General features: G+C 37.3%; 1 protein-coding gene across 1 annotated transcript; it reads left to right on the top strand.

The window, feature by feature from the left end:
* The first annotated feature begins 807 nt into the window (after positions 1-807).
* Positions 808-15,369, top strand: LOC146485140 (uncharacterized). Its single transcript, XM_085104109.1, has 6 exons — positions 808-1,174; positions 4,215-4,549; positions 7,111-7,233; positions 7,721-8,002; positions 9,202-9,295; positions 11,807-15,369. Exons 1-6 carry the CDS (start codon positions 1,071-1,073, stop codon positions 12,177-12,179), a joined length of 1,311 nt encoding a protein of 436 aa, XP_084960235.1. The 5' UTR covers positions 808-1,070; the 3' UTR covers positions 12,180-15,369.
* Positions 15,370-15,696: the final 327 nt, after the last annotated feature.

Genomic DNA, 15,696 nt, shown 5'->3' with positions numbered 1-15,696 from the left:
CTAGGAATTCTGCAAGACCTTAAAACTCGGTTGGTTTACTACGTTTTTTCCTAGAAAATATTCAGTCTGGTCGCGGACACTCCTAAAATTGCTAGACCCTTTGTCATTTTGTAAACATGCCATCTTTAATCTCTAAAAAGCCTGACTATAGTTAAGGTTAAATTCACTTGAACTCGACAAATTCCTCAGTAGTTTATTATTCTGGATGCGTTTTCATGGTCAAAATTTCGTGAAAGCTGGAAAAACATGTTCTAATATAGTTCATGTATGTTCGGCGTTGAACGTGCTTAGACTGAGAGATTTAAGTACGGAAGTCGCCCCATTTCTTTTGTGCGTGTAGCTTTCAAAACGCAGCAAAATCGGTTTTCTTTTTTCTTGGAAAACTCAAAAGCACGAGAAATCAATTACGCTAGCGTAGATCTGATCGTAAAGTCCATCGTGGCTCCCTATTCCAAAATCTCGATATCCAAAACAAAAGTAAAAACAAAACAAATAATAAAATGAATTGATTTAGTGCGGCTTTCCCGTTATCAACCACTACAGGAAGTGACGAGGCCGCTCAAGAAGTAAAGGCACTCTGCGGTACGCACTTCACCCTGACAATTCATGCCCTCGATCATCACATCGTTGTGTCGATGTTTATTAAAATGACTGTACTGCAGCTGTAGAAAGACTAAAATATTAAAAGACATCACCAGACATGACATCCCTCAAAATGTAAATATTCCCAAGGAGATGGAGTACACGGGAACGAGGTTATCCAAAAACGAGGCTCGGCCCGTAAGCTGGGGTTATTTCCGGGGACCAAATACAATCCACTCCATACATTCTCCTGTAAGGGGTCGAGCTCACTGTATGTGTGTAAACAACGCCTTGTTATGTTGAAATACTTCGGTTACCATCGACATATGGTATTTCTGTACCTGATTTCAATCACTTTATAAGTAGAGAAAAGACCGAACGGGAACTACGACGCGCTATTTCTGCGTGGGCGATAGCGCGAACCAGCGAGAACATATGGATTGAAGGCCTTTCTGTGTGGGGTTTAGACAAGACAGACCGTGGCAGACATGAAAGCTGTTTTATTTTCGCTCCTTTACTTCCTCGTTAACTTGGGCAGCGTCGCTGGCACATACATTTACGAGTCAATCAACTGGGTGCCTCAAAATCCAATGTAAGTATCTGAATTTGTATTTCGTGCCTACCGCGCAATCCTGCAAAGCATAAACAAGTTGGAGATAAATGCAAACAGTTCATCATTATACGATACGACTTATCCCTACGTGGCGCCAATGCGCAAGCTTATATTTGCTATTCATTGTTAAAACATAAACTTCTATAATCTCACAGGTTTTCTTACGTAAGCTAAGATGTAGTTAGTTTCCTTGGGTCCGTGTCGTCGCATGTAAACTTGCAATTTGCTATTTGAGCTTTCGACACGAGCTTATTCATTCAATGATATTCAATATTTTGGTTAGTGATCGTGTTAATTTATTTTAGTTCTTTTCTATTCACGCTTCTTTCGAATCCGTTATTGGGGAAAACAGGTCTATGTAGTACATCTTGTTTAGTAACGTACTACACAAGACATTAGGACTCGAGATTACTAAAATTGTAGCTAGGTTAATGTTGTTTATTTTCTCTACCAATGCGACCTTTTGTGTCGACCGGTTTCACAAAGGTTTCGGCCCTCGCTGATGACAACTCTGGTTTCGTAATACTGAACTGGAGACTTCCTTGTGAAATTTTTGTTGAAAACGTTGTTTAAGACATTAAGCTTAATTTTACAATAAAATAATTATTTGAATGTTATATTGATAATATATTAGGCTCGCTGTACATATATTTGGTCTCAGTAAATTCAAAAGGACAGATATTAAAGCCGCTTTTAGCCGTCCGACATCTTTGAAACCAGATCAGGAAAGTCCACTTCTTACAATTTCTTCAAATCTGCAGCGTATTATTTTGTTCACTCCGTTCACATGTAATGTTATTGTATGATTAACCTTGTTTCTTGTACAATAGCGTGACCAGTCAAGAGTAATAATTTTATTTATTTAAGTTATTGTGCAAATATATACGTTTATGTGATTTTTATTTTCTATATTTGTTGAAGTGATATAACAGTTGAGGGTTTTTTCTAGTTTGGAATACGGTTACTCTTGGAAACTTTATTGTAACAAGTCTAAGTCATTAAGTGTCTCTGATATTTGTAGTCTGCTCCAAAACATTTGAAACTGGAGTTTCACGCAAGACTCAAGAGAGCTGTAGAATGTTTCTTGTACACTGTATCTCTGTATGTGAAGTACATTAAACCCATGGCCAGTGTCTATTTTATCGCAAGCCTTCATCAAGCATCTCCAGGCAACTTGACATAACAAACTAAAGCTTACAAACTAATAATATTGGTAAAATCCAGTTGCCGTGTGTGATCATTACGACGTCAGCTTGCATGCATGATCTAAAAAAGTATTTGCAGGAAATCTAGATCCCTGGAAAAATTCTTCTCAGGTCCCACTGGAGCCAGTGTTTGTCAAGATTCTAATAATAATTATTAAATGGACTGCAATGTAAACCAGGTTTCACCAGATTCCTAAAGGATTAGAATTCCAAGATCCTTCAAGTTCAGTGCAGGATACTTTCAGATCTGTGCATGATCTGTGTCAGAACCCTAAGGACCTTGTAGGAAGTTGGCAAGAAATTTAAGGATCTTTGCACGATGATCCAAAATCCTAAAATGTCTTCAGATCTTTCACAACAACTTTTGCTGTTCAACTTCAAACTCAAGAAGGAAATTTTGATTTAAGACCAAGCATTGAGCATTGTGTGTTTTTAGTTCTTTTCTATTCTGAGGCCACTCATCCATAGAGGACCTAAATATCCCTACAGTCAAAGTTGCCATGGGTAAGAAGACCTTCAAGTAAAAACACTACTAGGAAAGTTTTGTTTTTCACTCTCAGGAAAAAGGCTGCATTTCAAAAGTAATATAATACTGCATCAAGCCAGGGGAATTCTTGACTAGTCTTAGCTTTGCATCAGATTTGGTGAATAGTACTTATAATTTTTATGAGGAAATGAAGATTGAATTTTTGGCTTACCACAAGGTTTAAGGATCCTAATAATAATTATTGAATGGACTGCAATGTAAACCAGGTTTCACCAGCTTCCTACATGATTAGATTTCCAAGATCCTTCAACATCAGTGTAGTTTCAGATCTTTGCATGATCTGTGTCACAACCTAAAGGAGCTTGTAGGAAGTTGGCAAGAAATTTAAAGATCTTTGCTTGATGATTCAAAATCCTTGTCTTTAGATCTTTCACAACAACTTTTGCCTTTTAACTTCAAACTCAAGAAGGAAATTTTGATTTAAGACCAAGCATTGAGCATTGTGTATTTTTAGTTCTTATCTATTCTGAGGCCACTCATCCATACAGCTAGGACCTTACAAATATCCCTACAGTCAGAGTTGCCATGGGTAAGAAGATGTTCAAGTAAGATCACTACTAGGAAAGTTTTGTTTTTCACTCTCAGGAAAAGGCTGCATTTCAAAAGTAATATAATACTGCATCAAGCCAGGGGAATTCTTGACTAGTCTTTGTATCAGATTTGGTGAATAGTACTTATAAGGAAATGAAGATTGAATTTTTGGCTTACCACAAGGTTTAATAAATGATCTTTTCTTATGGGCAAATAGTGTTGTGTCATTAATCAATTAACACATATATTAATGATTATTGATCAATGTCTTTGGTTTGGCCATCAAAGGGCGGTCCACGTTCACCAGTTAAATGTTTTGTGAAGATGGGTTTGTGGTTGTGCCTATTGAACTGAAAAGTCAGGGAAAAGTCAGGGAATTATGTTTACTGGTTTTAATGCTGGTAGCAACCCTACAAATATTGGTCATGTCAAGAATCATCACTCCTATTGTGTATTTTTTACAGCAGTCTGAGTCATGTTGATCGTGTAAACAATACTGGCTATAACAAAGAATTATTTTAAAGTGCATGCTTCTTGGTGATAGTGGGCAACCAATTCCTCAGTTCAAAGGCAGCAACAGAAAGAGCATACTGGCCTGCCATGTGAATTTTAATGAAAACAACTTATGGTTTTTGTATTAATAGTAATCTTTAGAATGATTATGCTTGTTTTGCATACTGTACATGTTATAGGCACTTTATACTGTTAATAATCTTCACTGATATATTTCTTTTAGATTTAAAGCTGAAGGAAAACCATGTAACAACACAGGACCCAGGTATCTTAAAGTTGAACTGCAATCTACAGCGATTTTCATTTGTCCAAACACTGCTATTGTGCTGCAGAAAAGTTCAGTGGGGATTCAACCGGCAAACATGTATGAAAACCTTTGGTTATTGTATAACAAGACAGCCTTTGACAACTGTGATGTCTCACTGGATCCAAAGAGAAAACGTTTGTTAGGCTGCAATACTCCAGGGTCGTTAAACTACATTAGTGTCCAATTTGCACTGCATACAGCAGACCCCGATGGGCTGAGGTTTAAAGGGGGACACTCATATTATTTTATTGGTAAGTATACGGAGTAAATTGCAATAATCATTTTGCTCTCATGTGTATTTACGCATATGATGTGTGACTGTTTTTACATTAAATTATTTTGGTTTCTATTAATGGGGTAACATATTGCACTTGTGTCCTCACCTGTGTAATTTGCAGTGTGACAAAAGCTTAAAGCGGCTCTTTATCATGTTTGGAAGTTATACTCATTTTGTTACAGTCGGTATACAGCTGATTATTAGTTGGCTAAACCTGTACATACTGTAGTGAATAATTAGCAAATAAGAACAGCTATATTGGTATAACATGTAGCTTTGAGATTTTGTAAGATTTAAAATGGGCTATGTCAATATTTTTTATTGTGGAGATTTTAATGTTGTTTGGACAAAACTGTGCTGAAATTAAGTTAGTAACTTTTGTTATAGTATCTCTTTCCCACACAAGCAAACCTCCTAGAATACCAAGAGAAACAAAATTAGTTAACAATTGAAGGATAAAAACAAAACCTGATCAGTTTTAGTGGTTTTTCCAAGACACAGCTTGGAACTTAGAACTTGAAAATATACATTGTAAGCCCTTTAATTAATCCTTTAAGCCCCAGATCAATATCAACATATATTTTCTCCTTACTTTTCTTTAAAAATGATCTTTCTCTTGTTAGTAGTTAGGAGAATAAATTTTGTTTTAACATCAATTCAACTCATCTTTGGTGACACTTCCTTTGATCTCATGGCCAGTGTTACTATGCTTGATGATTGAAGAAGTGATATTGTAAGGAGAAGATAGATGGCGGTCTCTTGGTGGGACGTTAAGGGTTAAGGGTGCTTTATTTTTAGTAGCCTATTTTAAGCAACATCAACATTATCTTGTGAGAGGGACAGGTGCATGCCCTTAGGCACTGCTTGAACAAATTATTATTGGCACCTGCTACAGCTGTAGGTAACAATAATTATTATTCACCGAAGTGGAGGTAAATATCCATCACTTTCACTGACACCACACAAGCTGAATAACTTGCAGACAAATAATAAATTTAAAACTTTTGAAGACGCTTGTTTAGTTCCTACGGTGTCATTTCTTCAATTTTTCTGTGAAATTCATCTTGTTGTGGAAACCATGCTGCAAAATATTAGATGTTTCATTGTTTTTGTTATAATTTTAATGCTCAGCAGTTTTCGTGAGAAAGGGATTGTACATGTATATTTTTCATTTTTGCCTTAGAATATGAGGTTGAAAAGATTAAATACAGTGTAAGCTACCATTTAATGGTCAAACCAAACTTTGTTGCCATTTATGTATTTTTTTAGCAACTGCCTCGTTTATCAAAATAATTTTCTCTTAAGTAACCGTGGCGAAACGGGAAGCCATCTTGTTTCTCTTTGGCTGCTTGGAGGTGAATAGTACTTGGCCAATCACCTCCGAGCTAGCCAATCAGCACGCGCGAAAAGTACTTTTCACTTGTGTGTTATCTACTAATCCCGAAGACATATTGTGGGGTTTTTATCAATGTATAATTTATTATTTTATGTGTTGTTTTGTCTGGAACTTCTAAAGATAGATGAGATATATGGATGTAGAATAAATTTTTTTAAATTTATTTCGCAAGTGTTGGTGAACCTTTTTAACATAATTAATTTTTTCAATGTTATGTAACCGTGACAACAGTGTTATCAATGATGCATTATGACAATAAGGAAAACAACATGTAGTTATAAACATTTTGGAATAAAATGTTTACTTGTAAAAATTTACTGCGTTGGCATAGAACCCAAGTTGATATCAAAATTTAAACCTGCTACACGTACTGTACAATACATAATTCAAAGGGAAATGTCTTAGCCTCAGTCATTCTTTGAAATGTTTAATGTCTAACACATGCTTCTTTTTGGAAGTTATTATGGTCAGTAAAAAATATTAATGATTCTTCTGTACTGTAGAGATTTCTAGTGTTCATGATTAAACCAGATAAAATATTTACACAGAATCTACATCATTATCCTCTCACTCAAGAGCTTCGAAAATGGAAGTTCATGATGAGGCTCATTAATTGCCTTTGCCAGTTTTGATAAAATGATTGTTTTGGACATGTTAATGTTTATAAATGTTTTATGTTGTGTAAGCCTAATTAATACATTACACCTAATCATAAGCATTCCTGTCTTTTTCTATAAAAAAAATTAATGTTTTCAGCTGCAGTGACATGTCTATGTTAATAAGATGTAGGACAAAACAACAAATTATTTACAAGAAACATATATATTTTTTTAAAACATTCAGTTTATTACATGTAGCTGCCAGAAATTTTCCTACATGAATACTTCAACCTATTTACATGTACCAACTAAAGATAAAATGTCAAAGATGCGTGGATTTGAATGAATGGATGGATGGATGGAGGGAAGGAGGGAGGGAGGGAGGGAGGTGGACTTTCAAAATTTTTGTGATGTCCCTTGGAGAACATGAGCAAGTGCCTTCATTCACCAACTTTCTACCCATGAAGGAGTTGGTAAAAAATGTGAAATTTGGAATGTGCATACCAAAGGTTAATGTTTAATTTTCCTCTTTTTTTTTAGCCACATCTGATGGGACAGAATCAAACCTCAATAGTACTCGCGGTGGTCACTGCGATGATGCAGTCAATAATGTACACATGAAACTTGAAGTCTATGTTTGCCATACTAATCAGACATATACAGGTAAGGAGTAAATCTCTTTTAGTTTTGTTTTGTCATGCTGATGCCTCTTTATCTTGAACTGAGTTAATAAAATTATTTTCCTTCAATACCCTGTGCACAGAAACCTGCTGTTCTAAAGAAAAATACCCACATGTAAAAATTTTGGCATACATGTAATCGTGGCACTTGTGATCTATCATGTGCACAAGTGCAGAGGTCCAGAAATGATATTCACGCTATTTTAATGCAGCTTCCAACTTCAAGCTGTTTGGAAATAGGATGAAACACTCTTTTAAGTGTTTGATATAGCTTCTCGAACCATTAATAATTCTTGGAGAAAAGTCAAAGCAAAAGTTCACCAAATCTTATGGCAATCAAGACCACATTCGCTTGCAAACCTCCTTCACGGTAGTGTTTTCAGTCCTTTCTTTTTTCTCTTCATGAATTATTAACAAGATTGAGAAGGTTCTTTCCAGTTCTGAGGTGAATGCTAATTACTGGGTTGCAGATCCTAGGTGTCGGTCGCATGTTGGCAAAGTACAGTGCTCTGTCGAAGAAATAACCCACACAACAGCCACAGCACCAAGCACTCAGCCACACACTACAGTGCAAACTGTACCCAGCCAAACCACAAAGAGAAGAAGTAGTACCAAGTACACTACTGCATCAGTGACAGAGAAAGTAACAGGGGCAGTAACAAGGCCAACAACAACAACAACAACAACAGATGACAACAACACTGCTAAAGTTGAAGCTCGCTGTGGCAACGATGTTGATCTTCTTACCAAAGGTATTTTTAGGGTGCAATTTGTTACAGAGAAATGGTTGTAATTAAACTAAGGAGGCAGTGCGGCCAAGTGGTTAGCACATGGGACTTCTTCACATAGTTCCACCCTGAATGCTTTCTGGATTTGGTCTTGGTAGCACTGAGTTCAGCTCCTCATCCAAGCTGTAAATAACCAACTGGTCCACCTACTTCCAGTCCAGATTCTTAATTTGTTTCTTTAAGTCCAGTTTGTTTCATTATCCCTGACAGGCCTCTTACTAAAAGAGGATAGTTAAGTTATTAATTATCGTTACCTTTAGAACCCACCACCCTCAGTGAATTACTAAATGAATTCCTTTCATGGGAGGACGTAATGGATATTTTCTGGAACTATGCACCTGGAGATTACATAGATCTCGCCTCAAATTAAAACCTGGTTGTTTGATGTCGGGTACTTTGCTATGAGTAACTTTAATATCTTTCTTATGTTTCCTATAATCTATTTGATAATCAAGTGCTTCTCTGGTCTTGACCAGGAATGCTGAAAACAGCATTTGAGAGGGCACAATTTCAGAACATTCCCCAGGGGACCATGCCCCTGGATTCCCCTAGGAGCTTGCACCTTCACCACTCACTTTCCCCCCCATTGTGTGACCATCCTCTGTCTGGTGCTTTTCAGGATAGATCTGGTACTCTCCATTGGGTGATTTGTAACCAATTCCTGGAGATCCAACAGGACAATGGCATGGTGGCCATGTTGGATGACAAAACAAAAGGTTCTGTCATCTAGCCCCATTGTCTTTTGGATCTCTAGGAATTGGTTGCAAACCACCTATAAGGCAGAAAATGTGCTACATTATGGTTTTAACCCTTTAATCCCCAATATCAAAGAACAGATTCTCCTATCTTGTCCCTATACTTTTCGTATAAAATTCCTGGGGAGAAGTGATTAAAATATCACGAAAATTCACCTTGGGTTATTGCATCCTTAATCTTATGACCTCAGGGGTTGAATAAGCATTGTTATTACAAGGAGAAATTTTGATGCTGATCACTGTTAGGGCTCAAAGGATTAATGGTAGTTAACAAAAATGACTGCATGGCATTGAAGAGCTTTTTTGCACACTTTATAATTTTATTTTAAATTTGTATGTATACATACATGTACAGTGTATGCCTGGCAAGGGTTAAAAACTAACTTTTATGTTTCTCTTTACCCATAGAAGTACAAGTGTGGAAGCTGCTTGCAATAATAGCTTTAATATGTTGTTTTCTGTTGGTGGTGGCGCTTTTAATATACCGGCAGAATTGTTTTGGGTAAGTGAGTGCTTAATCTGTGAAGTTCATGACTGCATTGTTACAGTGAAGAGTTTGCTTTCAAGACAACTACACATAATAATTATACTAGTTAAGTGGAAATTTTGGGGTGAAATCCAAATTGTTCCAATTAAGCCCTAATTTGGCATACCTGTGGATTATCATGTAACAGTCATACATGTACAAAATTCCTTAAGAGTTTTAAAACCTATAGTTTTTTTGGTTCCTTGTACTAATTTGATTAGCTGATTTTAAGAAAGATTTACAGGCTTAATTCTGCAACAATCACTTTAAAGGGCCCTAGTCAGCCACACCTTTGTTTTTGTTTATATGCGAGAGTTTGGCTATTATATTTTATTCGGAGCATGTCGAAATGAATGAAATCACTGTGAAACAACTAAAGATAATGAAGCATACTTTCAGGAACACAACTTACAGTAAAGCATTGAGATTTCGCTTCACCATGCAATATCAATAATTTTGATGGGATCGAAGATGGCGGAGGCTGACTAGGGTCCTTTAAATCACTTTAAACAAAAGTAAGAAAATAGATACAGAATGTTTTTTTTATGATAATAACTCATGGTTGCCAAATCCAAGCTAACTTGGATCAATTTGGATTTTTTACAGTACTCAAAATTTCCGTTTAGCATAGTTTTGGCCAAGCCCTTCATTCATTCTCTTAATTTTTGTGATTTTTGTGGGGAAAAATAATTAATAGTTTTCAGATTGAGGACAAGTATAAGCTCAACAGATCAGAAACCCAACAACATCGTCAGTAGAATGTTTGGCAATGCAGTAGAACCCCACTGACTCAAACTCCGAAGGGAAACCAAAAATAGTGCAGACAAGTTTCTGGTGGGGGTTTGAGTTAGCGGGATCTGTGTTGAGTATCCTGTGAAAGTGCGCCTAACCCCCCATTTTTTTTCTCTTAAATAAATCTTTGCACCTGTTTGAAACATACAGTGCTATTTGGTGCCTTTTTCAACCAAATCTTGACTTTTTATAGGCTGTAAAAGTTACGAAATCTAGCCATCATCTGTCCCATGACTGAGCTAGTAAGGGGCATGGGTGTATTCCTTATGACGTCACAAACTGATTTGCATTGTATTAAGTCTTTGTGAAAATGCATGCAAAGCAGTTTGTGACGTCATGTAAGGAATAAACTTATGCCCCTTACTAGCTCAGTCATGGGACAGATGGTGGCTATTTCGTAACTTTTACAGCTTATAAAAAGTCAAGATTTGGTTGAAAAAAGGCTCCATGTGTTTCGAACAGGTGCAAAGATTTATTTAAGCGAAAAAAATTTGGGGGTTAGGTGCACTTTAATAATATTGATAGAATGTCGTAGTTTTCTCATTCTTTCACAATCATCAAGTCACTTTGGTGCAATAAGTTAATTTCATAAGAGCCACTTTTCATAAAAAAGAAGTTTAGTTTGGGAACTGTAGCCAAAATTTGAAGAACGTTTGAAGGACAGAGCAGAGGCTGAGATCTTTATGTTAGAGATGTTTCCACACTGTTACATTACAATTACATGTACTTGAACATTATTCAAAAACTCATTTAATAATTCATAAGCCCATTGACCTGTCAAATGTCGATAATACATCACATGCAGTGACTTTCTATCGATAAATCTCCTCCTTATTAGTATGCGGTGTTTTCTCAGCTGATAAAACACTCCTCGTTAGTATGCGGTGTTTTTCTCGTATGCTAATTCCAACATTCACTAAAGCATAATTGTTATGAACTGTATTGACACAAGCTTTTCCAGGAATGTTTTTGAAGCCGTTCAAAAAACTTGCAGCACGTTTTTTATGGGGTCTAAAACCACTCGGCTGCAGCTCGTGGTTTTAAACCCGATAAAACACTCCTGCTCGTGTTTTAAACATTACATTAAAGATTTTAAAGATTTCAACACATCAATCAGCTATGTTCTGGCATTTCGAGGTTTACAGTCCAGCGAGTTCGGGTTACCAGGGTAAATTTGAGCCAAGGGAAAGTACAGTAGAATTAGTTCGAGTTAACCGAGTTCAAGTTCCCTGATGACTGAAAAAATGGGGTCAAATTCAGGGGAAATCGAGTTTTGTTCGAGTTAGTAGGGACTTCGAGTTAGCAGGGCTCTACTGTATTAAAAACTGCACAAGGTTTATATAGGCACAACTCTTGAACCTGGATGTATGATCAAGAAGTGATGCCATTGGGCAAAATGTGATCAGTGCTAGTCACCTTTGGGACCAAGCATGATATTTGCTGAATTTGCACAATTTCTACATGGGAAATTATAAGGGTTTGTATGGTGTTTCTAAAATTGGCAATTTGAGCAAGAAATTCAAGTAAAATTAATAAAGACTGCAGCGATAAAATGGTATGACAAGTAATTTCGGGGACTTCGATGACTGACTAGAGGGTGACTCCTTTATGCGGGGCTGCTTAATACAGGTTCGACTGTATTGTTTAGTTGACTTATGTCCATTAATTTGTGGTTTGTTTTTTCAATCTGTTCAGGCTGAACAAAGGCAGCAAATGCCCGGCGAAAGGAAGAATTTCAATCTCTTACCCAGACACGCTGCCACACAAACCTCTCGAGAGCCAAGAGTCAATAATTGGCGTGAGCAACCACGGTTTTGCGGTTGATAGACATTCAGTCTACTATGGAGATGACAAAAGAGTTCCTAATGGTGTCAGCTCTTTTGGAACATTACCAAACCGCTGCAGCGTCTATGAGAATGTAGACGGCAGTCAACCCACACTCACCAGCACTGAAGGTGATACAGAGGATGTGCTTGAGAAAGATGCCAGCATCACTATAAAGAATGATGATGTGTATTATCACAATGATGGGGAGAGGGAGAAAGGTAATGGAAACTCACCAGTTTAAATACAGGACCCTTAATGATGCTTTAGAACATGTAAATTGCAGAAAATTGTTTACGCTGACATTCAAACAAAATATATTAGACTAAGAGCAGTTTTCGTTAAATGTCGGAACATCCAAACTAAAGAAATCAGTTTAACCAATCAGAAAAAACGCACACAACACAATGAGCCAATCAGAAATCGATGCGCTAGCCTGTGTAGCGCGCGAATGTAAATTTTTGGGGGCAAAATAAGCCGCCCAGAACTCGCCTTCGCCCAACTTCCCGCCAGCTACGCAGGCTATTCAAGCGCGGAAAAATGCGTGTGAGCAATATAAAGTTCAGTTGACAGGGTAAATTGACCACCATAAAAGGATTCTAAACTCGACATTTGGAGCCCTCTCTTTCTGTCAAAACGTACCACGATGGACGCAGTGTTTCGCTTGAAAGGTCATCTTTTAAATCTCTTTATGGTGGCCAATGGGCCCTTTGCAAGTAACGATCACATGGTACTTGAAAACACCTTGCTGGAGAGCAAGCTACTTGTTTTGTGTGTCCCTGTGCGTAGTTTGCTCTCAAGCAAGGTGTTTTTTGTACCACGTGACCGTTACCTGCAAAGCACCCCTTTGCCTTATCAAGTCACTTGATACGCATCCAAGTTATGAGTTTCAGCTTCCTATCGATACAGCACCACAGTTCCTTTAGAAACGAACCCTTTATGATGGTTTTGGTTTGAGCAGTTTTTTTTTTTAAGTCGAGTGAGCGCTTGATGCACAAGCGGCTCACGCTTCGCCGCGCACCGTTCGAGGATTGCGCGCTCGCTCAACAGACTAAAAAAAAAAATAGGACTGCTCGCAGTCTTCCGAGGGTTGTAGCGTGCGTTCTTTAATCAGTCATGGAGCATAGCAAAGCCCAGGGAAATGTAAAATTACTTCTTACAATAACTGTCAAAATTCCCGCGCGATAATTGGCTCTTAGCAATCATTAATAAGGGTACAGACATTAAAAATGACGTCATATGTAACGAGCGCTCTTTCTCAACGGAAAATAAAGTCAATTCCGCTCGTACTTTTTCCATGTTATCATAATAAAAAAAAAAACAAATCGACGCCCGTTTTCTATTGTCCATACTCTTGTAGACCATAACATGACGCCCAAAAATGTTCAAAACGTGGCAGTGAAACCACTCGCTTGCAGCTTATGGTTCCACTTGAGTTTTGAACATTTTATGGCGTCATTTTATGGACTATAGAAGTTTTCATCATAGAAAACTGCCGTCAATTTGTTAATTAGATAGTCAATTGGAACTGCTCTAAACAGAGACGAGAGCCCTGGCCAAACATTTCCAGCATGTAACTGTCGTTGGTCTAACTGTGTCCACAGAAACATTTAGCACCCCATGTTGAATGATTAACGTAGGCAAATTAGAATGTTGCTGCCCACCAAAGGTTGGGCACTCAACTTCTGAATCGTGATGTTAGAATGTATGAATGAATGGTAGAGCTAGCCAAAGGCCTAGTGAAGTTTATTGTGTTGTACAACAAATGTTGGACCGTTTAGCTGGGGCTTTAAAAATATTTTATCATTAATTAGAGGCTGTAAATTGCGTAGAATTTTTTCAAATTGTAGCTAATGAAAGCATACAAAGTATGGATAATTCATCCGACTTGCTTAGCAAGTATTAATGGTTATTTTTTGAGAACTTATTATAATAAGTAGTCTATTTTGTAATGCGCATTTCATCATCTTGGTAAGCGTTCTGTGTCCAGACATTTTTTAAATACTTTTTCTCTGGTGTTTGTTTGTTTAGAAGGACATTATTTCCATACATCCTAAACCGATTTAAATTAGGTCTATTGGACGGAAAGAATGGGTGAAGAGGCCTTGTAATATACAAGGACATTTCATGATCTTGTCATACACAGCTTCTAAAATTACAACTTGCTCGTGCTGCAGTAGTAATTTGTGCTTTATTACATCATGTTATGATTTTACAGCAGTTTTTGGCTAGGTGTCGTTAAACCAAAACTCTGGCCAATCACAACTGACATAAACAGCGCAATGAACCAATCAGAATTCGAAGCAAGTAACACGAAATTGGTGCCTTAATTTTCCGCGAAAGCAAGTCGCGATTGGTTTTGGTTTTTCTTCTCATTGGTTGAGAAATTAGCGCGAGTTTTGCTAACCAATCACAGAACGTAGTGAGGCAAAACCAAAGCAAACGCAAATTACTTTCGACACTTCAATGAAAATCGCTTTGTGTACGATGTTCAACAAATAGTTTTGCGTCATATGGGTTTGTAGTTGATCATTTGATTTATCTTGTTTTATTCGTTAAGGTCATCATATTTTATGTTCACCAATCTTCTCAGTTTTTTACTTTTTTACAGGTTTTTTGTTTAATCTTTCAGTTTTAATACATTTTTGTTTGAAGCGATTGTTTTACTTGCGGGAGTGATTGAACCCCTTTCCCCAAGCTTAACTCCCAAATCTTTCTAAACGTGAAAGATTGAAAGTAAAGCTCAGGAAGGTATAGATTGTATATAAAGTAAACGGAAAAAGAGATTAATGTACAAACGAATATGTTCACAGATCAGTAAACCATTATATAGAACATGCTTTGGATTGTCCATTCAAGACTTGAGTAGTAGAGTTCTAGTTGCTAAGTTTTGTTATTGACAACGGAATAAGGAGAAGCGTTCTCTTTTCTGGAGCCGTATTCCAAACAAAGTCAAGTACTGTTTGCTACCCAAAACATTTCGCCCCCAAGACCTTTTAGAGGGTATTTAACCCCCCCCCCCCCCTAACCTCTGTTCTCCATAACGTATCTTACTATGAGTGATAGTTGGAAGCATCGGCTCTAGAAAGAGAGACGCCTTTCTTTAGTTATCTAGTTACTGGGATTGTAATCGATATGAATTGGTTTTTATCCTAAAGTGAATAGATAGAATGAATACTTTGTATCCTGCTTGCAGTAAAGGCAAAAAGTGGAGGTTTCCTGCAAGCAATGTAAACACTTTATCTACAATTATGTGAACTTGTGTACATCGTGACGGTTGAGTCAGTGTATATAAGTTAATTGAAAAATACTATAAGTTAATTGAAAAATACAGCTGGTACATAGCGTGCTTGATTAAGAAAGCCTCCAGTTTTGTAGCTTTATTATAAGCAATGTAAATATGAATTTTATAAAATAAACCTACCTTCATATGTTTCTGTTGTCAACTGGTGGTCGTTTTACAGGGCGAAGAGAAAAATCGGCAAACGGAGCGAGCTGAGCGTGGTCTCGCAGATCTTCGTCCAGGTGCCCATTTTCACCGTGGTTGCACATTTATTGCACTTGGGAGCCTGTTGACAGGCTATCTTTATGGCCGTAGTGTGGTGTTGGACTACTGGCGCTGTGTAACAATTATTTCCATGTACGCCAAAGCAAACAGTCGGAAAAAAATTCATTGCCTTTCCATTATTTGCGAGCTACTCACATAGTCAAAGAAATCGCCCTCGGGTGGACCGTTCCTTTTTTTTTTTTTTTTTTTTTTG

Source organism: Pavona decussata, unplaced genomic scaffold (assembly GCF_977016875.1).
Source record: "Pavona decussata unplaced genomic scaffold, jaPavDecu1.1 SCAFFOLD_28, whole genome shotgun sequence".
Classification (NCBI taxonomy): Eukaryota; Metazoa; Cnidaria; class Anthozoa; order Scleractinia; family Agariciidae; genus Pavona; species Pavona decussata.
Note: the sequence above shows the minus strand (reverse complement) of the source record. Positions and strands in the feature narration are given on the sequence as shown.